Source organism: Prionailurus bengalensis, chromosome A2 (genome assembly GCF_016509475.1).
Source record: "Prionailurus bengalensis isolate Pbe53 chromosome A2, Fcat_Pben_1.1_paternal_pri, whole genome shotgun sequence".
Lineage (NCBI taxonomy): Eukaryota > Metazoa > Chordata > Mammalia > Carnivora > Felidae > Prionailurus > Prionailurus bengalensis.
In genome coordinates, this window is record NC_057348.1 from 43,437,856 (window position 1) to 43,462,410 (window position 24,555).

The following is a 24,555-nucleotide window of genomic DNA, read 5'->3' on the forward strand; positions in this document are numbered from 1 at the left end:
TAAAGGATGGTAATAGGTATACTGAAATATTTTTTTAAAATTATATTTGCTCTATTAAGCTATTTCATTATGTGCACTCAAAATTGTATTTCTCTACTCCAAATGGGACTCTGTAACAGATTTGGCTGTTTCAGCATACTATGGTAGGCTTCAGAAAAGGAGAATTTAGCTCCTCCAATTAGAACTACCAAGCCATCACATTTCAGGTCTTTGGGAGACCTTATGATGGAAAGCCAAGGATATTTCTAATCATTATATTCATGTCTAACATTATTATTAGCCATATTTCCTGAAATAATTGGAAGGCTAGAATCATCGAAATTATTTTATATACCATATAACAGAGTTAACATACATTCTATGCAGACAATGCCAATTTTCAAAGAAATGAGTGAACGTACAATATACTAACTACTAAAATTATAGGAGGGATATTTCTTTTTTTAACTTCAAAAAGCTGCTCGGAATCTTGCAGTATATTAAGCTCCATCTTCATAAACATCAGTTCTCATGCACCAAAATATCAAATATTGTAGAAATGTACCAATGTTTAATAGTGTATTCTGGTTAAGAGAGTGCCTACATTAACACACTAACATCTTTATGTGGCTTTTCTTTTATTAGGAAAGAGTTCAAATAGAAAACGGGACACTTATCATAACTATGCTGAATGTGTCAGATTCTGGTGTCTACCAGTGTGCTGCAGAAAACAAATATCAGATAATTTATGCAAATGCAGAATTGAGAGTGTTAGGTAAGTCATTCATTTATAACCGAAAAATTCAAAATGACATTTTAGTGAGCTATGATTATACATAGTATCAACCCAAGTTTTCTGTAAATTAGAGATTGCTTTCCTTTGAAATAATGGGAAATGTCTAAATTAACTATAAAAAAAAAGGCAGGGTGAAAATCATTATTCTGCTTGAGCAATACATTAGTGCTTCCAGAGAAGTCTGCTGTTGAGTACCTCCAAGCCAGAACAAGGGTCCTCCAAAGCTGATCGTAGCACATGTTTTGAGTACAACTCAAAATTATCCTTTAGGAGTGTTTCAACTGCTAACAAACAAAAAAATAGGAAAAGAAAATCTCAATTTATAGTGATTTAAGCAGGTATTTATTTTATCTTTTAACAAGAATTTCAGGAGTGGTAACTGAACCATAGCACCGTGATTGATAATATTATCCTTTAAATTTTCCCTCATGCTTGTAGCCTTGAGGGAGTGACTGCTCTAGCTACAGGAATAAAACCCATACTTAAGGGAGAAGGAGAGGGAAGGGACAAAAGTGACCAAATCTATCCCTCTCATTAGAAAATACAAAATTTCTGTGCATCCTTAGAGTAAAATCATTTTTTTTTAATTTTTTTTCAACGTTTATTTATTTGTGGGACAGAGAGAGACAGAGCATGAACGGGGGAGGGGCAGAGAGAGAGGGAGACACAGAATCGGAAACAGGCTCCAGGCTCCGAGCCATCAGCCCAGAGCCTGACGCGGGGCTCGAACTCCCGGACCGCGAGATCGTGACCTGGCTGAAGTCGGACGCTTAACCGACTGCACCACCCAGGCGCCCCTAAAATCATTTTATGACAATGGCTAGAACCCTGCCACAAGACCACCCAGACCTCAAGGAAAGCTGGGCAGATGAGTCCTTGTAGTAGAAAATTTGGGATAGAAGCAGTTCAAGAATGATGTTCTCAGTGGTGTGTGTTACAACAAATAACCCACCAGTCCCTTTTATCACAAAGTTTTCTTAATGGTAGGAAGAAATGGAATGAGAGAGGAAGGATCAAGCAAAGAGACAAGGTTTCATAAGCTTATGGACAATGGCCATTGATTTGTTTATTCTTTCAATCACTACTATTTATTGAAAAGTTATTGTGTACTAAGTAGTAAGGATATAATTATCAATACTTAAGTGATCTTTACTTTCATAGAACCTATAGTTTCACTGAGGAAAAAAAGCTAAATTTTAAAATACGATTATTATAGTGAATAACTGAGAAGGTGTTATCAGACTTCATGACAAGCTGAAAATAACCTAAATTGAGGATGTTCTCTTGAAGCCTGAGATCCGTAGAAAAAGCATGCACAAGTCAGTAAAGAGAAGCAATACTTTAAATGCCCAGAAACAAGAGACCATGGCATATCTCAAGGAATTTCAGCCCACTTAGACTTCAGGCTAGGAGTGAGGATTGGACACATGGCTTCCCACATTCATGAAGCTGGAAAGACTCAGATACATCCAGGCAGTCTAATAATTTCTCACCCTCATGAATTGGTATTTGTTCAACATTTATTGAGTGGGGACAAAGTTGAAACTGACATTTAAAAAAAAAAAATCTGGTCAGCTTGCCTGCTTCTACCGAAGGCAGAGTATTTCCATTTAGCTGGTTAAAGGCTTGCCTGAATAAATCTGACAAAGTGATAGAGTATTTCTGCTTTATTTCAGTGATATTTTATATTTCCCATTTAGGATCATTACCTTGACTGGAAGAGATTTAATGATTTCCCTAATCAGGGTTAAAATCTCTTCTTCTCTCTCTTATGGGACCACCTTCACCCTCTTTGTTGTAAACACGATTTACAATGTGGCTCTTTGTAACTTGGTTCTTCCCCTGCTCTGATTGCCCTTTGTTATTTCAATGACTAGAACCAAAACAAAAATAAATTACATTTATTGAACACATACTTTGTGCCAGGCACTATGCTAGAGTTCTTTACAGATGTTATCTCATTTAATCTCCTCAGTAAATTTCTGAAGTAATTATCTGTTGTCATCTCCATTTTTCAAATGAAAATAGAACTCCAAGATGCTAAATTGGTAACTTGTCCCAGAACAACCTGAGCAGAATAGCTTGAAAAAAGCTCTGCATGTTAACCTTAAATCCTGTCTCGTATACTACACCATCAGGTTACCACGTGTTAATTAAGTGACTAACTTAACAATTCGGTTTTAATTTTGTTTTTAGCCTCAGCTCCTGATTTCTCTAAAAATCCTCTTAAAAAAACTTCAGTTGTGCAAGTTGGTGGGGATATCACTATCGAATGCAAACCAACTGCTTTTCCTAGGGCAGCTATCTCCTGGAAGAGAGGAATGGAGAGCCTGAGACAGAGCAAAAGGTAAATAGATCTCTTTTGTTTTATATTTTGAGATATTTTGCCATATAACGTCTTCCAAATCTAAGTCTTCTAAATCCTCTCCCTTAGGGTAAGCTTACAACTGGGTACTCACAGATACCAAACATTTTCACATGGCAGCAAAAACTAAAGAATCTTACAAACTTAAGACCTATTTGTATAATTTTGCTGCAACATATTTAGTGCATGCACTTGTAATAGACATATTTTAAAAAATCCTTTAAGACCTTTTTTTCTATATTCAGCTTGCAGCTTCTTCCTGACCCAGCCTGCTGAGAAATCAGTGAGAAGAGCATTACATAAAAGAGAGAGACACTTATACTCACACACCTGGTGTTGTGGTTTTTAAATAGTCACACAGGTGTTCGCCCCATGACAAAATGAATTCTCCACATGAAAAAAAAATGTAGAGAGGTTCCTGTAGAGAAAGAAAAGAGGTTTCCTTCTGTTCTAGATGTGATTGAGAAATCCTGGATCAGCACTGGCATGTTTTCTATGAGAGTTTAGACAGAGCAAAACAGGTGTTTTTCTCTACTTAGAATAAATTTTGCTGCATTGTACTATAGAACCTTGTATACCTAGGGACAACTAGGCAATATGTGTGGCTCTATTGGAATGACCCATGCGTGTTACCGTGTGACCCGATGTGCAGTGGAATACTACCCTGCATGAGCCACTGTGCTGAACATAGGAAAATGTTTCAGTGAGCTATTTGTCAGATCATATGTGTCATTAACTCATATGCGTAGCCTACTAGTCCAGTAACATAAATGAACAAGACAGGCCATGTAAAAAAAAGGACAGGGGCACCAGGGTGGCTTAGTCAGTTAAGTGTCCGACTTCAGCTCAGGTCATGATATCATGGTTTGTGGGTTCGAGCCCCACGTCAGGCTCTGTGCTGGCAGCTCAGAGTCTGGAGCCTGCTTCAGATTCTGTGTCTTCCTCTCTCTCTGCCCCTCCTCAGCTGGCACCCTGTCTCTCTCTTTCTCTCAAAAAATAAACATTAAAAAACGTTTATAAGAAAAGAAAAAGGACAGCTGAAGCATGATGTATGATAAGATATGGAGATATGGTGGTTGCCAGAGTATGAGACAGGTCTGGAGAGTGAATTCTACACCAAAACTAGATAGTCACTCCCAGTTTAGGTAGACATTTTTTTGTGGGAAGATAGAACTTGAGACAGGGTTGTAGAACCTCAAACATTTCCAGAAAAACTAGAAATCTGGGTTTTGGCGTTGAATCTTCTGAGCCAGTAAAAATGTCATAGGCTGGAGGCAGGGATGCCATTTTTATTTCTGATCTAGGACTGCCTTTGTAGTCAAGAGAGAGAGAAAAGGGGGTTAAAACAAACAAGAAGTGCAGATGGTATAGAGTGCTATCAGGGTTATATCTGGAGCCTTGAAGACGCTCTCCTGACGTGACAAGATAGACAAGATAAAGACCTTTCTAGGGCCCTCTCATTCCTTGCTGTCCCCTGTCTCCAGTGGTCTCTATAGCCCTACACTGAAGCTTCTCCCAGGACAGGGATTTTGTCAAATCTGTCTGTGCATGCCCTGTGCCTTTGGTACAGAACCTAAACTCAATAAATATTTGTGGAATGAATGAATGTGTCAAAAAGGATGAATATGTAAGAACGTCACCAGCTTTAGAGAAAAGCACTTCTGGACAAGATGCCTTGAGACATAAGAGCAGAAGCTTCAAAGCCAAGGGGAAAAGATTGATGAAGGGGAAATCTGTTTCCCTAGCCCTGACTGGACTCCTTCCTCTGTGTAGACTGCCTAGGAGATCACTGCAGGTATTCTCAACAGCTTTGGATGTGGATTCCTTTTAAATGATTCCTCTTTGATTCCTAAAACCTAATTGCGGTTCGAAGACACTGCTGTAGAATTAGAAAACTCAAGAGATACCAAAGTATCAAATGCAGCACTTTGTACTGAGAGTTGGGACAAATTGATTACTTCATTTCTTAAAGTGACTCAAAGTCCTCACATAAGGAGCAGGAAGGAGTGTTGTTTACTTTCTATAAACGTTAAACACTTAAACACCATGTATGTGGGGAGGAGAAAGAGAAGGAAGAATATTTGAATAAAGTAAGGAAATGAGAGGAAAACAAAAGGTTTGAGGGAAACTGCTTTGAAACGACTTTTCAGGTTTATGTTTTGTTTTGTCCCATCTAGAATGAATTTGGTACCTTTTCATCTTTTGAATAATCACTAAGAGCATATCAGAATAAGCATTGTCTCACTATAATTAATTTTTTTAATGTTTATATTTATTTTTGAGACAGAGCAAGACAGAGCATTGAGTGACAGGGGAGTGCAGAATGCAGAGAGAGGGAGATACAGAATCTGGAGTAGGCCCCAGGCTCTGAGCTGTTAGCATAGAGCCCAACTTGGGGCTCAAACTCTCAACCACAAGATCATGACCTGAGATGAAGTCAGACGCTCATACGACTGAGCCACCCAGGCACCCCGTGTCTCACTATAATTAAAGGAGTGATCTGTGTGATTTCTATTCACAGATGCTTCTTCTCTAATTTCGTTCTCTCATTGCTATAGGACTTCATTATAGGTTTCAATAAAAAGAAGCAAAAAGAATTTTCTCCTGAGCACACATCTTAAAAAATTGAAAAAAAAATAAATAAATCTGAGCCACGGAAGTACATAGTAATTACAGAGGTGTATCTCTGCCAGTTCTAGATTACCTTAAGCAGTAATTTGCAAAGGTCATACAACCATCCATGAGACTTTGTGTCTCTGCATGATCCCTGTCCTGTCCCTACTTCTATTGCCTTCTGACCTGACTGGTTTCATTGAGTGCATGGCTTCATGCTGCTTTTTGGGAAATACTGCATCTGTGTTTTTATTTGTGTTGACTTAATGGGTTTTTTCTAGTCTCATCATAGGGATTTCCAAAGAAGTCGAAGGTAAAAATTAGAGAAGGAAGGAACGAACGAAGGGAGGAAGGAGAGTAGGAAGGAGTTTTACAGAGCTAGATCCTAAATTCAAAGACAGAAACACTGAATCCCAGTGTACATTTTGAAATGCCATGCCAGACTGCTTATTTCACTTGAGTAGAAACATAAATATAATTCCTACCCTTTCATACCTCTGTTAAAACATGACACAGTTGTACACATAGAAAGGTTTAAAAAGCCACATATGGACAACAACTTAAATGTTTACAATGATCCCAAGTAGGAATAGTTTTTAGTTCTTGACCTGTGTGGGGAAAATGCACATTTTTACTTTCTGTTATAAAACTTGTATACAGTGCTGTCTCCTTTGAAATTTCACTGTCACTAACTCTTGCTTCCAGTAAAGTGTAACTACCTAGAGATGGTTGAAAGGACTCTAAAGAAGCCTATTCAAAGTAATCTTACTGTATTGCCTACTTATAAAAAAATGGTGGCAATATATATATTTTGACACTTTCCTCTACTCTTACATGAAATGAGACAGCATACATCACCTATATAGTAAATGATAAAGCTTAGACTCTATGCCAAGTTGCCCATCTCTGTTTCCGGGTCTATTCCACTCAACAGGTAACAGAGAGCATACTTGATTCTTCATTTTTGGAATGGCTGTTATTACATGATTTAACCTACTTTCACGTGTTGGTAATTCAGATCAAGCAAGAACTCTAAATATAATTAATATGTTTCTTATTGGCCTGTGTGCTTCAGTTGAAGTCTTGACTCTTTTATGATTTCTGTCTTTATAAGTACTTGTATGCATGGCAGACTGTCCAAGTAGAAAAGTTTTCCTACATCTGAAAATAGATAGATGGCATTACGGTCCACAGGCTTCCTGGTTTCCTGCTGGGAATGTATGGTCTTAAGACATCTACTTCATTCTTTTTGGAGCTACAAGTCATTTAGCAATAACACCTAAACTGAACAGAAGCAGAGGTACGTTCCTGTGGTGAAAACGGGGATGTATTGCAAAGAATCCTGCATTGGGAATTAGAAAATGGGGATTTTGGGGTGCTTGGGTGGCTCCGTCAGTTGGGTGACTGCATTCACTCAGGTCATGATCTCACAGATGGTGAGTTCGAGCCCCGTGTTGGGCTCTGTACTGACAGCTCAGAGCCCAGAGCCTGCTTTGAATTCTGTGTCTCCCTCTCTCTCTGCCCCTCTCCCACTCATTCTCTCTCTTTCAAAAATAAACATTAAAAACTTAAAAATAACAACAACAACAAAAAGAAAACGGGGATTTTGGTCCCAGTTCTGTCACTGATGAGTGCCCTGACCTTGTATAAAACTACTAGCATATTCTCTCTCTCTTGCTCTCTTTTTTTCCTTTGAGGTGACTGTTCTCTGGATTTATTTAAGGTGAACTACAATCAAAACAACTTTAAGAAACATTAAACCCTATACCCATGTAGTGACTGCCAGAATAGGGTTTATATAATAGAAATAGAAATAGAAATCAATGCAAAACATTAGTGTGCCAGATTAAAATTGCAGCTGCTATCATACTTATAATTTTCTATATATTGCGCTGGTTTCCTCAGGTGGCCAAGCGATTGAGCCAGACATGGTGATTGCTTTAAATTGTTCAAAACAGCTAAAATGATCTCATTGGATGGATTCAGAGGTTAGAGAGCCCTAGCAGCCACACTGTAGCACCACAGCGTGGTGAGAACCACTGTTTCCTTTACTGTTGTATGCCCAGCACCCAGCTCAAACCTGGGACATAATAGACATTCAATAAATATTTTCTGTGTTGCTAAATCAATGAAAGGTAACATTTACTTTGGGTTGTTCGTATCCGCCTGACTTAAGACATTTTGCATTTAAACCAAAAACGTACTTAATAATTAATAGGCCCATGATGTGTTCATTCAGTCTGTAAATATTTAATGAGCACCTATTTTGTTCCAAACACTGGACTAGGTGTGGTAGGTAAAATGTTAAGTGAGTCAAATATGTGACACATAATATCCTTTCGTAAGAAAGTGTTTGTCTTTGAAGTTATTGGGAGTCAGAGGATCTGGGTTCAAGTCCCAACCCTACCTCTCATGTAGTTGATAACTTCTAGCAAGTTGTTTAACTTCACTAGTCCTCACTTAGAGAAAATAGTACTTGTCTCTCCCACATGGTTCTGTGAGACTCAGTTGGTGGTATCTGTGGAAAGGCTGGGTGATCTCTATACTCTACTGCTATTGGGTGCATTTATTGCTGTTATCCTAATCTTCATGCAAATCCCAGTTACACATTCTTACCTCTACCAGCCAGGGTAAAAACCACAAAGGTATCTCTGCAAGGCATTCTGAGGCAACTGAGGGAATCAATTTCACATCGGCTAAGTTTGATTAATCGCTTCTTTTTTTTCCTCATGGATCCACTTAGCAAGTGAACTGACAGAAATCAAAGGCCTAGATTTATTTATCTCCTTGTGCTCAGCGACTGCTGGCTATCTGCTCAGGGATCACCTCATAAATTTAATAGGAAATGTTAACCTGCTGGACAGACAGCTCAAAGTTGTCCTCTGACAGGCAGCATTAAATACAGTGCCTAAACCACCTGGGATTTGGTCAAAGTGTGCATAAAATCTCTGAACAATAAAAATAAAGAGATAGAATGTTTTCCCATTATTGAAATATAATTGAATTAATAAATAATCCACCACATTTCTTCATTCTTCTAAAAAACAAAAGGAAAGGAAAGAAAAATACACATTTCTCTCTCATTTCCTAAGATAAAATAAAATAAAGCAAAAGAAAACAAAATAAAATCCTGTTATATAGCAGACAAATGGTCATTAATAATGAAAATAACCATTTTAAACACTTTCTATAAGTCAGGCATTATATCAGATACATTATATATCTTAAAATTAAAGTACACTTTTTTCATATGCAGATACATTCCTGAGGAACAAAGTTGTCACATAGTTACATATGGTTACTTTTCTACTACCTTTACCCTGGTAATCTCAAAGAGCTGAATAAAAAGATACTTGGAGATTCACTGACTATCAAACTGAAAAGTAGAGGTTCTAGCCCTTGGCAGTTGGTCTTAGAATGTGATTATATTTCCCAGACTTGATATCAGAGGACTGGTGAACTCCTAGAACCAATTTTATTACCTCTATCCATTTGGGGTTGGAAAGGGGGGGGGGGCAGAGAGAGAGGGAGAGAGGGGGGGAGAGAGAGGGAGAGAGAGAGAGAGAGAGAGAGAGAGAGAGAGAGAGAAGGGGGGAGGGAGAGTTACAAACAGACCTTCTCACATCCATGAATTTTGTGTGCTTTATTCTCTAATACTGATACTCTGAAACCCTGTGTGGCCCTGGGCCCTTGACACAGTACATATACCTTTTGGGAACATATGAATCCCTTAGGTAGCATGGAATCTAGTAATGGAGCTTATTCAGTATTTTTGCCTTCGAGCCCCAAACCTGACAGGGCCACTTCCAACTGCATAGCGCTCCAATGCCCTGAGCTCTCCCTCTTAACACAGTAGTCCTTTGTGAGGAAGTGCTGGGCGGGGGAAAGGGGGAAGTCAAAAACTGCAGTGAACGAGTAGGAAAGAGGAAGTAGAGATGAGTGAGTAGGAGATGAAGAGAAAGAAGGGTAAGAGAAACAGGGTATTCTCTGTGCCAAGAAAGAATCAGTGGTTCTTGAGCAAGTAGTGTCATCTTTCTTCTCTTCATGAGCAAAAAGAGTACCCTTGGGAGGATCTACTTGAAAGCCCTTAGCGTATTGACACAGAAGATGAACAGAATAAAAATCACAGTTTGTCTTCATTCCACTCTTTGCTAAACTAGCTAGACAGAGTAGTTCCTTTGGTTACATAGGCCATTGCCCAACATTTTGCCACCATTCTGCTTTTCCCAGAAGCCTTTTTCCAACCATCTCACCTTGTGGGTTATCACCTAATGGGGGTCTGTCCGCCTGGATGCAAGAGAGCCAGTGATATGATGCCTCCTTCCTGTTTGACCCTTCTCTATGTATCTTTCAATGTCTCCTTTCTCTATCACCACTTTACCTTATTCCTTTACCTTTGTCCTCAAGTGCTCAACCTTCATAAAATATCCCCTCCACACAAGTCTATTCAGTGCAACTTTAACAAGAATGTTGTCACCAGCACACAGGCTTTTCTATCTCTTCCTCCTCCTTGCAAAGCTTCCTAATGGAACAAGCAAATAAACCTAATTTTATTTCGTATCACCAACTACTTAATGTAATAGTGCTTAGTACATCAGGTAGCATGAGTATCAAATAGGCAAATGAACCATATGTTCCCATGTTTAAGGAAGAATGACAGTCTGCATAATGCCAGGCTTATTACAATCTCCCTTCTGTGCTGCTTCTATGTAATAAAATTTTAAATTGTTCCTACTCAACTCCTGATAGCCTTGTTAAGGTGAGCCTTTCCAAGGGAATACATGCTAAAGATGTCAAGAGCCATCTGATACTCTTGCCTCTGTCACGCAAAGATTTAACAAGCTGAAATCCTGTGCGCCCCTGTCAGTCTTGCCCTCATTTTTTTTTTCTCTTGCCATCCAATCCTTCTTTCTTTATCCCCACTGGCCTCTACCGGTCCGGTGCACTGACCCTTCAGCAGAGTGCGTGTGAAACCACCTGCCTGCCATGGTCAGAGAAGGCTCTGGTTCATTAAAGATGTAAAGCCTGCCTTTAAACTCAGCCTGCCCAGCTGAGTGTGCTCTGTTTTACACCACTGCCTTGGGTTAGACTCTTACTGGTCTGGTTCCCTATTTGAAATGTTTTAGTGATGGGTAACACCATCCTGTAGCTTTAAACCAAGGGCAAATATGACCAAGCAAAAAAGTTCCCCAAATAAATAGCACCTTATATTCTTGCACCGTACCTTATGTTGAAAAATATGTAAGATCCATTGTAGAGTTTGAATTTGTAGTCTGTATCAGTAGGCTTCAAACTTGATCATGCATAAGAACCTTGTGAAAAATGCAGATCCCAGAGCCGTGTCCAAGATTTTCAGTCAGTGGGTATGAAGCGGGGCTGAGGAATCTGCCTTTTTATTGTAAGTTCACGCCCTCTGCTCTGAGGAGAAGCTGAGACTTTTGAACACCCCCTAGAGAAACACTGGTTTGATGCAAACACACTGCTTGAGAAATAGAAACTTCATTGTATCTCCTTTCCCCCCAGAACTTTGCTTCCTATTTAAAGTGCTTGATTCTTTGTCTTATTCTCACTGCCAAGGAGATAGAAGTCCTTAGTTCAGTTACTGTTTGGAAACATGAATACAATTGGCCATGGAATGGTATCCACTTACTTCAGTGCGTGCTTCTAATTTCTCAGTGACATTTATATCCTCCAAAATTTCCATAAATATTCAGCAGCAATAATTTTATAGGAAGAAAAGGTCAGTTATTAGTGCAATTTACACAAATGACCTTTTGTTCTTAGTTTGACGTTTGTGGAAAGAAGTGATTACTTGATGTGCTTAAAATACAATGCTACTTACTTAGAAATGAAATGGTTGCTCTACAGGTATTTGTTACACCCACACCTTTTCATCCATGCTGGTGGACATCTAGAACGTAAATCAATAGAAATAAATGGGATGGATAGAATTGCTGTCTTGTAGAAATTATGATCCAGTTGAAGAAATAAAAGCCCAACCAACTGTGTGAAAGTCAGTCTTGTTAATATCTTCACAATGAAGAGTGAGGCTTGTCAGAGCATTTTTTTTTTTTAGTCACTGGCTATTATTTCCCATTTTCTTTTTTCTTTTTTTCTTTTTTTCCCATAGAATTGTTTTTGTTGTTGTTGTTGTTTTGTTTTGTTTTGTTTTGTTTTGTTTTGTTTTTGGCAGGGAAGGTGTTCTTGTTTTGTTTCCAAAGGAAGCTAATGCTAGAGCCCATTTCATAAAACAGCTAATAGTGAACCAATCTGACTAATGTCCAAGAGGGAGACCTAGAGCCCCTCTCCATGCCCCGCCCAGTTGCCCTCAGCCATAAGCTGCCTTCCTTCCAGCAGCCCGTAGTGTGCCCTGAGAAGCCCCTATATTTCCTGAGAGCACAGTTAGAGAATTGCTGATTTGGAGTGACAAATCTGATTCTCAAGTGTGACTTGTCAAACTATTCATTTATTTATACGCACAGTTGCAAACCACTTTGACAGGCCTTGTGAAAAAATTCTGGGTTTATAAATTTGAATGAGCTCTGAGTCTTGTGGGGGAAGCAGACAGGTCAATAGCTCCAGTGCAACGGGGTGTGTGTTATCACAGACAAAAGATGGTGAGGACTGACTCAGCTTACAGCCTTTCAGAAAAGGCCTCAGCAGGTTGGAGGGACATGAACTGGCCCTTGAAGTGTAGGGAGGAACTTTTCCTAGAAAACAAAGGTGCGGAGAACAGGTTGATTATATGTCTGTCTTACCGCGTACACAGTGTCACACATGATGCCGGTTGAAAGGTTTGGATATACACCTACCTTCCTCCTTGCAGGAGATAATTCCTGCACGTACAGACACAAATCATTTTGAGAGCCCTCCAATGGTTGACTCTTTGCCTGCTTAGGGATGCTTAGGTATACTTAAATATACACATTTTTGTTTTCCTTCTAAGGTTAAATTAACAAATACAGTCAGAAATCCGGCTTTCTCGTCGTTGACCCTGAGTCTCCTCAAATAATAACAATACTAGTAGTAGTAATAACATCAACTTATGGAGTACCTATCATGGGTGGGTAGTGTGTTGGGATGTTAGAGACATCATTTCATTTACTTTTAAAAGATGCCTATGAGGGGTGTGTTATTTGTTTTTATTTTTTAGGTGGTTAGAACTAAGGCTTAGCAAAGTTAAACATCACAGCTAAAGTTACACACTTTTAAGTCATAGAAATACGTTCACTTCCAGGAAGATCTGACTCCAAAGTTCTGTGTAATCTTCAGTACCACCATGTAGGCCTTTAGTTAGTTTTCCGATGTAATGCAGTGTCCATCTGTGGAGCCAAAAGCAGAACATCATACTATACACATTACTTATTCATTTTTTTTTTAGTTAGGACTAAAACTCTTCTAAAAACAGTGATATATACATTCACATTCTAATTTTCTATCAATAAAAGGTATAGAATAAGTCTGTATGTTGTTGCATTAGATGGAGTCTTAATTCACACCAATAAAATAAAATAAATCAGTCCTCTTAATGGCTTAGCCTCCTCTATCTACAATATTCAAATGATTCAAATGACTGATTAGATTTTTTAAATTTTATTTTTTTAATTTACATCCAAATTAGCATATAGTGCAACAATGATTTCAGGAGTAGATTCCTTAATGCCCCTTACCCATTTAGCCCATCCCTCCCTCCCACAACCTCTCCAGTAACCCTCTGTTTGTTCTCCATATTTAAGAGTCTCTTCTGTTTTGTCCCCCTCCCTGTTTTTATATTATTTTTGCTTCCCTTCCTTGATGTTCATCTGTGTTCTAAAGTCCTCATGTGAGTGAAGTTGTATGATATTTGTCTTTCTCTAACTGATTGATTTCGCTTAGCATAATACCCACTAGTTCTATCCACATAGTTGCAAATGGCAAGATTTCACTCTTTGGATTGCCGTGTAATACTCCATTGTGTGTGTGTGTGTGTGTGTGTGTGTGTGTGTGAGTATGTATACACCACATCCTCTTTATCCATTTATCCATCGATGGACATTTGAGCCTTTTCCATAATTTGGCTATTGTTGATAGTGCTGCTATAAACATTGGGATGTATGTGTCCCTTCAAAACAGCATCCCTGTATCCCTTGGATAAATACCTAGTAGTTTAATTGCTGGGTCGTAGGGTAGTTCTAGTTTTAATTTTTTGAGAAACCTCCATCCTGTTTTCCAGAATGGCTGCACCAGCTGGCATTCCCACCATCAGTGCAAAAGAGATCCTCTTTCTCCACATCCTTGCCAACATCTGTTGTTGCCTGAGTTGTTAATGTTAGCCATTCTGACAGGTGTGAGGTGGTATCTCATTGTGGTTTTGCTTTGTATTTCCCTGATGATGAGTGATGTGCTTTTTTTCAAGTGTCAGTTGGCCATCTGGATGTCTTCTTTGGAGAAGTGTCTATTCATGTCTTTTGCCCTTTTCTTCACTGGATTATTTGTTTTTTGGGTGTTGAGTTGGATAAGTTCTTTATAGATTTTGGATACTAACCCTTTATCTGATATGTCATTTGCAAATATCTTCTCCCATTCTGTCGGTTGCCTTTTAGTTTTGATGATTGTTTCCTTCACTGTTCAGAAACCTTTTATTTTGATGAGGTCCCAATAGTTCATTTTTGCCTTTGTTTCCCTTGCCTCTGGAGATGTGTTGAGTAAGAAGTTGCTGCAGCCAAGATTAAAGAGGTTTTGTCCTGCTTTCTCCTCGAGGATTTTGATGGCTTCCTGTCTTACATTGAGGTCTTTCATCCATTTTGAGTTTATTTTTGTGTATGGTGTAAGAAAGTGGTCCAGGTTCATTTTTCTGCATGTCGCTGTCCAGTTTTCCCAGCACCACTTGCTGAAGAGACTGTCTTTATTCCATTGGATATTCTTTCCTGCTTTGTCAAAGATTAGCTGGCCATACGTTTGTGGGTCCATTTCTGGGTTCTCTATTCTGTTCCATTGATCTGAGTGTCTGTTTCATGCCAGACTGATTAAATTGTTAATTTAACATACAATATAATTTTTGGTGACATATAGGCATAGATATACAAATTTGGTAAATAAGGATAAACTCCCTAAGGTCCATGAGGGACTTGATCTAGATATGTAATTATGTATTACAATTAAGAAGAAGATATAATTAGAGTTAGCAGACACGGAGTCACATCTAAGTTGGTATCCCATCCTCAGCCATGTTTGTAAGTTTGGTTCTGTAAACTCTGAGGAATACAATAGTATTGTATTGGAGATTCCATTCGCATCTACCACCAAAACCACATTCAGGACAGCAGGGGAAAACATTTCCCAGATATATTACCTTCTGAAATCGCTGAAGGACAGAGATAGAGTGGATTTTTTTCTTTTCATGTATTTGTTGTTGAGAGACAGAGCAAGAGCAGAGGAAGGGCAGAGAGAGAGAGAGAGAGAGAGAGAGAGAGAGAGAGAGAGACTCCAAAGCAGGCTCCATGCTCTGAGCTGTCAGCACAGAGCCTGACACGGGACTTGAACCCACGAATGGTGAGATCGTGACCTGAGCCAAAGTTGGACGCGTAGCTGACTGAGCTACCCAGACGCCCCAGAGGTAGAGTGAAAAGGGAAATAATAATAAATGTCCCAGCCCAAATTCCTCTCTTGCTATGCTTGAGGGAAACCAAGGACCTCAGGGGTAAAATTCCAGGTTTAAGGTCACCTGGCTGTACCTGAATCTCATCTGTCTCAAAGTATGCTTCAGATACAACTTTACATTTGCAAACTTTCAAAGTCTTGAGATCCCACAATAGGCTCATCATCATATATGTAATGAAAGTATAATCAAAATGTCCTGGCAATGTTTGAACTTTCATTCTGCACAGCTCTTTCTGTTTCATTGTGTTTTCAATTGATTCTCCTCTACTTATTTTATGAGCATACTTTTTTTTAAAAAATGCCTTTTAAGTCCTGTGTTCACAAACTTTTTTTGTCCTTTGTCAACTTTATAATTTCCCATGTCTTCTTTTGCTCTGCTTCGGTTGTGAGGCACGTTAGCATATGAATCTGTATTAATTCTCTTTTGTGTTTTCTCCAGCATCCCAAAATACTTCAGCAAATGGAGACACTTTTCTTTCTCTTTCCTTCTCCTCTACTGAACAGCCTCTTTCACTGGATTAATTTAGCTAAGCTTTCCATCTGATGCTGTTTTGTTAATGTTAAATCACATTTCCTTAACATTTCACGGGAAACAGCAGCGCACTCTGGCATGCTGTTGGAATAAAGACATATCATGACACCAAATAATTATGTTATTTAGCAACTACTCTTGTCTGCCATCTCCTAATCTGTGTCACCATTCAGTCACCCAGAATCTGTGTTTGTGTTGTGTGTCAGCCACTACAAAGCTGGTGCTTAAATTATTTGCATATATTAAATAAAGAGTCACATTTTGATACATTTTAAGGTCTGAATATCTGATGCTTGGTTTTTGCTTTGGAATTTAGGACAGTTGAACCTGGGGCTTAACTTTGAAACATTTGACTGTTGGCACCGATTAATTACACATGAGGCATAAAATACAACTGCAGAAAATCAGGAATTAAAAAAAAATTAGACACTGGTAGCAGTGACGTTTTGACTTCCATATAAATTGAGAGGTGTTTGAGTGCATTTTAATCTCCAGATAACACTTCTCAACAATCCTTTGTGAGTTAAACCCTTTCAGTTTTCTGTGTAATGACCCCCAAATTATGTTTGATTAATCCTTTCTAGGGAAGCATATCTTTAGTTATTTAATGTGTTTAAAATATATGTTCCTCTAGTTTATTGGGAGTGGTGATAAAGGGGTAACATAACAGCACCCATGCATGCCTGTTTTCCTCTAGGGCACCAAGAGAAATGTGCCTTGTGGCAAAACATAGCAACGTTGAATTTATGTGTGCTGCCAATTAGTGATGCCACTCCATGTAGGTTTTCATTTTTTACTTTCCCTGCCTTAGCCACCTCCCATTGCACATATAAATTTAAACACGCTGTGCCTAACGTAACTCTGTTCCAGAGACCCAAGAAACACTATTATTTGTCTGGAGCTAGGACAGAGGCAAAGAAAATACTACAGATATAACTGCTGTATTTTCTGTGAGTCAGTTAAATAGTTAGGAATGCCCACCTCCCCCCAACAGAGTCCATATCAACACAATAACTTTAAAAGATTTTTGGATGGCCTTTGTTAAAACTTCAGTTTCAAGATTGGAACTGCACAAAAGAATGATTAAGGTTTGCTGTATATACTCAAGTCTTATCATTGGTTAGACTGATTTGAATGTATCTCTTCTTGTGCTACTTTATATGGCAGTCTGCAAACTAACAGAAAGTCAATTAGCCAAATAATGACTTTGCTTATACCTCTACCTGGCGTCCATTTTTACACAGAGGTTATTTGTCTAAGTGGCTTTCTGTTGGTTTCCTGTATGTTCTCATAATATGAATAAATATACATGTAGACCTACAAAAAAAAGGCTAAAGATCTCAGAGTAAATACAATCAAAAAGCGTATTTATTAAGTATTTATGAATTGTAGGTATTCTTAGAAAATACAAAGAAATAAAGAGTAACAGTTACCATGTTGGGGGCTTTCATTATCTTCCAGGCTAATGCCCAGCATTTTAAAAATATTTTTAAATGTAACTCTCAAAACAAACCATGTTGTTATTATTTCCACTATCCCCAGGTACAGGTAAATGTTACAAGGAAATCAAGCAAGTGCTTCCAATGTGCAACAGCCATAAAGGGAGAACCAGCACACAGACAAAGCAAGCAGACTTTAGAGTCCATTGTCTTAAAATCCCCGCAGTTACCTCAAAAAACTCAGCTTTACAGTCTATTTAGAGAATGAACACTTGTCTAAAAAAATAATTATAACAAAGGAGCTAAGGCAATACAATGAAGCAAAGACAGTCTTTTCAACAAATACTACTGGAACAATTGGATACGAACATGCAAAACAAATTTTTTTAATGAATCTAGACACAGACCTTACACCTTTCACAAAAATGAATTCAAAATGGATCATAGACCTAAACATAGAAACAAAGCTATAAAATTCCCAGAAGGCAAGGAGCTGGGGGGAAACTTAGATGGCCTTGGGTGTGGCCATGACTTTAAAAATTATTTTTAATTTTTATTTATTAAAAACAATTTTTTGAGAGGGGTCGCGGCAAGATGGCGGCTTAGGAGGACGCTGGGCTCACCGCACGTCCTGCTGATCACTTAGATTCCATCTACACCTGCCTAAATAACCCAGAAAACTGCCAGAGGATTAGCAGAACGGAGTCGCCGGAGCCAAACGCAGACGAGAGGCCCACGGAAGAGGGTAGGAAGGGCGGCGAGGCGGTGCGCGCTCCACGGACTGGCGGGAGGGAGCCGGGACGAAGGGGCGGCTCGCCGGCCAAGCAGAGCCCCCGAGTCTGGCTTGCAAAAGCGGAGGGGTCTGACAGACTGTGTTCCCACAACAAGCGCGACTTAGCGTCTGGGAGGTCATAAGTTAACAGCTCTGCTCGGAAAGCGGGAAGGCTGGAGGACAAAGGGAGGGAGAGCTGCTGAGCCCCCTGACAACAGAGCTCAGTTTGGTGGGGAACAAAGGCGCTCGCCAGCGCCATCTCCCCCGCCCATCCCCCTGCCAAAATCCCAAAGGGAACCCGTTCCTGCCATGGAACTTGCTCGCTCCGCGGAAACACCCAACTCTGCGCTTCTGTGGAGCCAAACCTCCAGCAGCGGATCTGACTCCCTCCCGCTGCCACAGGGCCCCTCCTGAAGTGGATCACCTAAGGAGAAGCGATCTAAGCCTGCCCCTCCTGCCCCCGTGCACCTTGCCTACCCACCCCAGCTAATACGCCAGATCCCCAGCATCACAAGCCTGGCAGGGTGCAAGTAGCCCAGACGAGCCACACCACCCCACAGTGAATCCCACCCTAGGAGAGGGGAAGAGAAGGCATACACCAGTCTGACTGTGGCCCCAGCGGTGGGCTGGGGGCAGACATCAGGTCTGACTGCGGCCCCACCCACCAACTCCAGTTATACACCACAGCACAGGGGAAGTGCCCTGCAGGTCCTCACCACGCCAGGGACTATCCAAAATGACCAAGCGGAAGAATTCCCCTCAGAAGAATCTCCAGGAAATAACAACAGCTAATGAGCTGATCAAAAAGGACTTAAATAACATAACAGAAAGTGAATTTAGAATAATAGTCATAAAATTAATCGCTGGGCTTGAAAACAGTATACAGGACAGCAGAGAATCTCTTGCTACAGAGATCAAGGGACTAAGGAACAGTCACAAGGAGCTGAAAAACGCTTTAAACGAAATGCATAACAAAATGGAAACCACCACAGCTCGGCTTGAAGAGGCAGAGGAGAGAATAGGTGAACTAGAAGATAAAGTTATGGAAAAAGAGGAAGCTGAGAAAAAGAGAGATAAAAAAATCCAGGAGTATGAGGGGAAAATTAGAGAATTAAGTGATACACTAAAAAGAAATAATATACGCATAATTGGTATCCCAGAGCAGGAAGAGAGAGGGAAAGGTGCTGAAGGGGTACTTGAAGAAATAATAGCTGAGAACTTCCCTGAACTGGGGAAGGAAAAAGGCATTGAAATCCAAGAGGCACAGAGAACTCCCTTCAGACGTAACTTGAATCGATCTTCTGCACGACATATCATAGTGAAACTGGCAAAATACAAGGATAAAGGAGAAAATTCTGAAAGCAGCAAGGGGTAAACGTGCCCTCACATATAAAGGGAGACCTATAAGACTCGTGACTGATCTCTCTTTTGAAACTTGGCAGGCCAGAAAGAATTGGCACGAGATTTTCAGGGTGCTAGACAGAAAAAATATGCAGCCAAGAATCCTTTATCCAGCAAGTCTGTCATTTAGAATAGAAGGAGAGATAAAGGTCTTCCCAAACAAACAAAAACTGAAGGAATTTGTCACCACTAAACCAGCCCTACAAGAGATCCTAAGGAGGACCCTGTGAGACAAAGTCCCAGAGACATCACTATAAGCATAAAACATACAGACATCACAATGACTCTAAACCCGTATCTTTCTATAATAACACTGAATGTAAATGGATTAAATGCGCCAACCAAAAGACATAGGGTATCAGAATGGATAAAAAAACAAGACCCATCTATTTGCTGTCTACAAGAGACTCATTTTAGACCTGAGGACACCTTTAGATTGAGAGTGAGGGGATGGAGAACTATTTATCATGCGACTGGAAGCCAAAAGAAAGCTGGAGTAGCCATACTTATATCAGACAAACTAGACTTTAAATTAAAGGCTGTAACAGGAGATGAAGAAGGACATTATATAATAGTTACAGGGTCTATCCATCAGGAAGAGCTAACAATTATAAATGTCTATGCACCGAATACCGGAGCCCCCAAATATATAAAACAATTACTCATAAACATAAGCAACCTTATTGATAAGAATGTGGTAATTGCAGGGGACTTTAATACACCACTTACAGAAATGGATAGATCATCTAGACACACGGTCAATAAAGAAACAAGGGCCCTGAATGAGACATTGGATGAGATGGACTTGACAGATATATTTAGAACTCTGCATCCCAAAGCAACAGAATATACTTTCTTCTCGAGTGCACATGGAACATTCTCCAAGATAGATCATATACTGGGTCACAAAACAGCCCTTCATAAGTTTACAAGAATTGAAATTATACCATGCTTACTTTCAGACCACAATGCCATGAAGCTTGAAATCAACCACAGAAAAAAGTCTGGAAAACCTCCAAACGCATGGAGGTTAAAGAACACCCTACTAACGAATGAGTGGGTCAACCAGACAATTAGAGAAGAAATTAAAAAATATATATAAACAAACGAAAATGAAAATACAACAATCCAAACGCTTTGGGACGCAGCAAAGGCAGTCCTGAGAGGAAAATACATTGCAATCCAGGCCTATCTCAAGAAACAAGAAAAATCCCAAATACAAAATCTAACAGCACACCTAAAGGAACTAGAAGCAGAACAGCAAAGGCAGCCTAAGACCAGCAGAAGAAGAGAAATAATAAAGATCAGAGCAGAAATAAATAATATAGAATCTAAAAAAACTGTAGAGCAGATCAACGAAACCAAGAGTTGGTTTTTTGAAAAAATAAACAAAATTGACAAACCTCTAGCCAGGCTTCTCAAAAAGAAAAGGGAGATGACCCAAATAGATAAAATCATGAATGAAAATGGAATTATTACAACCAATCCCTCAGAGATACAAACAATTATCAGGGAATACTATGAAAAATTATATGCCAACAAATTGGACAACCTGGAAGAAATGGACAAATTCCTGAACACCCACACTCTTCCAAAACTCAATCAGGAGGAAATAGAAAGCTTGAACAGACCCATAACCAGCGAAGAAATTGAATCGGTTATCAAAAATCTCCCAACAAATAAGAGTCCAGGACCAGATGGCTTCCCAGGGGAGTTCTACCAGACGTTTAAAGCAGAGATAATACCTATCCTTCTCAAGCTATTCCAAGAAATAGAAAGGGAAGGAAAACTTCCAGACTCATTCTATGAAGCCAGTATTACTTTGATTCCTAAACCAGACAGAGACCCAGTAAAAAAAAGAGAACTACAGGCCAATATCCCTGATGAATATGGATGCAAAAATTCTCAATAAGATACTAGCAAATCGAATTCAACGGCATATAAAAAGAATTATTCACCATGATCAAGTGGGATTCATTCCTGGGATGCAGGGCTGGTTCAACATTCGCAAATCAATCAACGTGATACATCACATTAACAAAAAAAAAGAGAAGAACCATATGATCCTGTCAATCGATGCAGAAAAGGCCTTCGACAAAATCCAGCACCCTTTCTTAATAAAAACCCTTGAGAAAGTCGGGATAGAAGGAACATACTTAAAGATCATAAAAGCCATTTATGAAAAGCCCACAGCTAACATCATCCTCAACGGGGAAAAACTGAGAGCTTTTTCCCTGAGATCAGGAACACGACAAGGATGCCCACTCTCACCGCTGCTGTTTAACATAGTGCTGGAAGTTCTAGCATCAGCAATCAGACAACAAAAGGAAATCAAAGGCATCCAAATTGGCAAAGATGAAGTCAAGCTTTCGCTTTTTGCAGATGACATGATATTATACATGGAAAATCCGATAGACTCCACCAAAAGTCTGCTAGAACTGATACATGAATTCAGCAAAGTTGCAGGATACAAAATCAATATACAGAAATCAGTTGCATTCTTATACACTAACAATGAAGCAACAGAAAGACAAATAAAGAAACTGATCCCATTCACAATTGCACCAAGAAGCATAAAATACCTAGGAATAAATCTAACCAAAGATGTAAAGGATCTGTATGCTGAAAACTATAGAAAGCTTCTGAAGGAAATTGAAGAAGATTTAAAGAAATGGAAAGACATTCCCTGCTCATGGATTGGAAAAATAAATATTGTCAAAATGTCAATACTACCCAAAGCTATCTACACATTCAATGCAATCCCAATCAAAATTGCACCAGCATTCTTCTCGAAACTAGAACAAGCAATCCTAAAATTCATATGGAACCACAAAAGGCCCCGAATAGCCAAAGGAATTTTGAAGAAGAAGACCAAAGCAGGAGACATCACAATCCCAGACTTTAGCCTCTACTACAAAGCTGTCATCATCAAGACAGCATGGTATTGGCACCAAAACAGACACATAGACCAATGGAATAGAATAGAAACCCCAGAACTAGACCCACAAACGTATGGCCAACTCATCTTTGACAAAGCAGGAAAGAACATCCAATGGAAAAAAGACAGCCTCTTTAACAAATGGTGCTGGGAGAACTGGACAGCAACATGCAGAAGGTTGAAACTAGACCACTTTCTCACACCATTCACAAAAATAAACTCAAAATGGATAAAGGACCTAAATGTGAGACAGGAAACCATCAAAACCTTAGAGGAGAAAGCAGAAAAAGACCTCTCTGGCCTCAGCCGTAGCAATCTCTTACTCGACACACCCTCAAAGGCAAGGGAATTAAAAGCAAAAGTGAATTACTGGGACCTTATGAAGATAAAAAGCTTCTGCACAGCAAAGGAAACAACCAACAAAACTCAAAGGCAACCAACGGAATGGGAAAAGATATTCGCAAATGACATATCGGACAAAGGGCTAGTCTCCAAAATCTATAAAGAGCTCACCAAACTCCACACCCGAAAAACAAATAACCCAGTGAAGAAATGGGCAGAAAACATGAATAGACACTTCTCTAAAGAAGACATCCGGATGGCCAACAGGCACATGAAAAGATGTTCAGCGTCGCTCCTTATCAGGGAAATACAAATCAAAACCACACTCAGGTATCACCTCACGCCAGTCAGAGTGGCCAAAATGAACAAATCAGGAGACTATAGATGCTGGAGAGGATGTGGAGAAACGGGAACCCTCTTGCACTGTTGGTGGGAATGCAAATTGGTGCAGCCGCTCTGGAAAGCAGTGTGGAGGTTCCTCAGAAAATTAAAATAGACCTACCCTATGACCCAGCAATAGCACTGTTAGGAATTTATCCAAGGGATACAGGAGCACTGATGCATAGGGCCACTTGTACCCCAATGTTCATAGCAGCACTCTCAACAATAGGCAAATTATGGAAAGAGCCTAAATGTCCATCCACTGATGAATGGATAAAGAAATTGTGGTTTATATACACAATGGAATATTACGTGGCAATGAGAAAAAATGAAATATGGCCTTTTGTAGCAACGTGGATGGAACTGGAGAGTGTGATGCTAAGTGAAATAAGCCATACAGAGAAAGACAGATACCATATGGTTTCACTCTTATGTGGATCCTGAGAAACTTCACAGGAACCCATGGGGGAGGGAAAGAAAAAAAAAAAAAGAGGTTAGAATGGGAGAGAGCCAAAGCATAAGAGACTGTTAAAAACTGAGAACAAACTGAGGGTTGATGGGGGGTGGGAGGGAGGAGAGGGTGGGTGATGGGTATTGAGGAGGGCACCTTTTGGGATGAGCACTGGGTGTTGTATGGAAACCAATTTGTCAATAAATTTCATAAAAAAAAAACAATTTTTTAACGTTTATTCATTTTTTGATAGAGAGAGACAGAGCGTGAGTGGGGGAGGGGCAGAGAGAGAAAGAAACACAGAATCCAAAGCAGGCTCCAGGCTCTGAACTGACAGCACAGAGTCTGATGCGGGGCTCGAACTCACGGACCTCGAAATCATGACTTGAGCTGAAGTCGAACGCTTAACCGACTGAGCCATCCAGGCGCCCCAAAATTTTTATTTATTTTTGAGAGAGAGAGTGTGTGTGGAAGAATCACAGAGAGAGAGAGAGAGGGAGACACGGAATCTGAAGCAGGCTCCAGGCTCTGAGCTGTCTGCACAGAGCCCCACCCGGGGCTCAAACTCACGGACTGTGAGATCATGACTTGAGCCAAAGTTGGACACTCAGAAGACTGAGCCACCCAGGCACCCCTGGCCATGACTTTTTTAGATAAAACACCAGAGGCAGACTCCTGAAGAAAACATACAATAAGCTGGACTTAATTAAAATAATTTTAAAAAAACAACTGCACTGTGAAAGACAATGTCAACAGAATGAGAAGTCAAGCCACAGACTAGGAAAAAATATCTGTAAGAGACACATCTGATAAAGAACTGTTATCCAAAATACACAAACAATGATTAAAATTCAGGGATAAGGGGCGCCTGGGTGGCGCAGTCAGTTAAGCATCCGACTTCAGTCAG

The 24,555-nt window shown here is 39.7% G+C and overlaps 1 protein-coding gene across 1 annotated transcript in view; it reads left to right on the forward strand.

Annotated features, from left to right (window-relative positions):
• LOC122487448 (contactin-6-like) overlaps positions 1-24,555 on the forward strand; it is a 295,894-nt gene that overhangs the window by 205,967 nt on the left and 65,372 nt on the right. Inside the window, 2 exon segments of the mRNA XM_043587958.1 lie at positions 625-754; positions 2,972-3,122. Coding sequence (XP_043443893.1) covers positions 625-754; positions 2,972-3,122 — 281 coding nt within the window.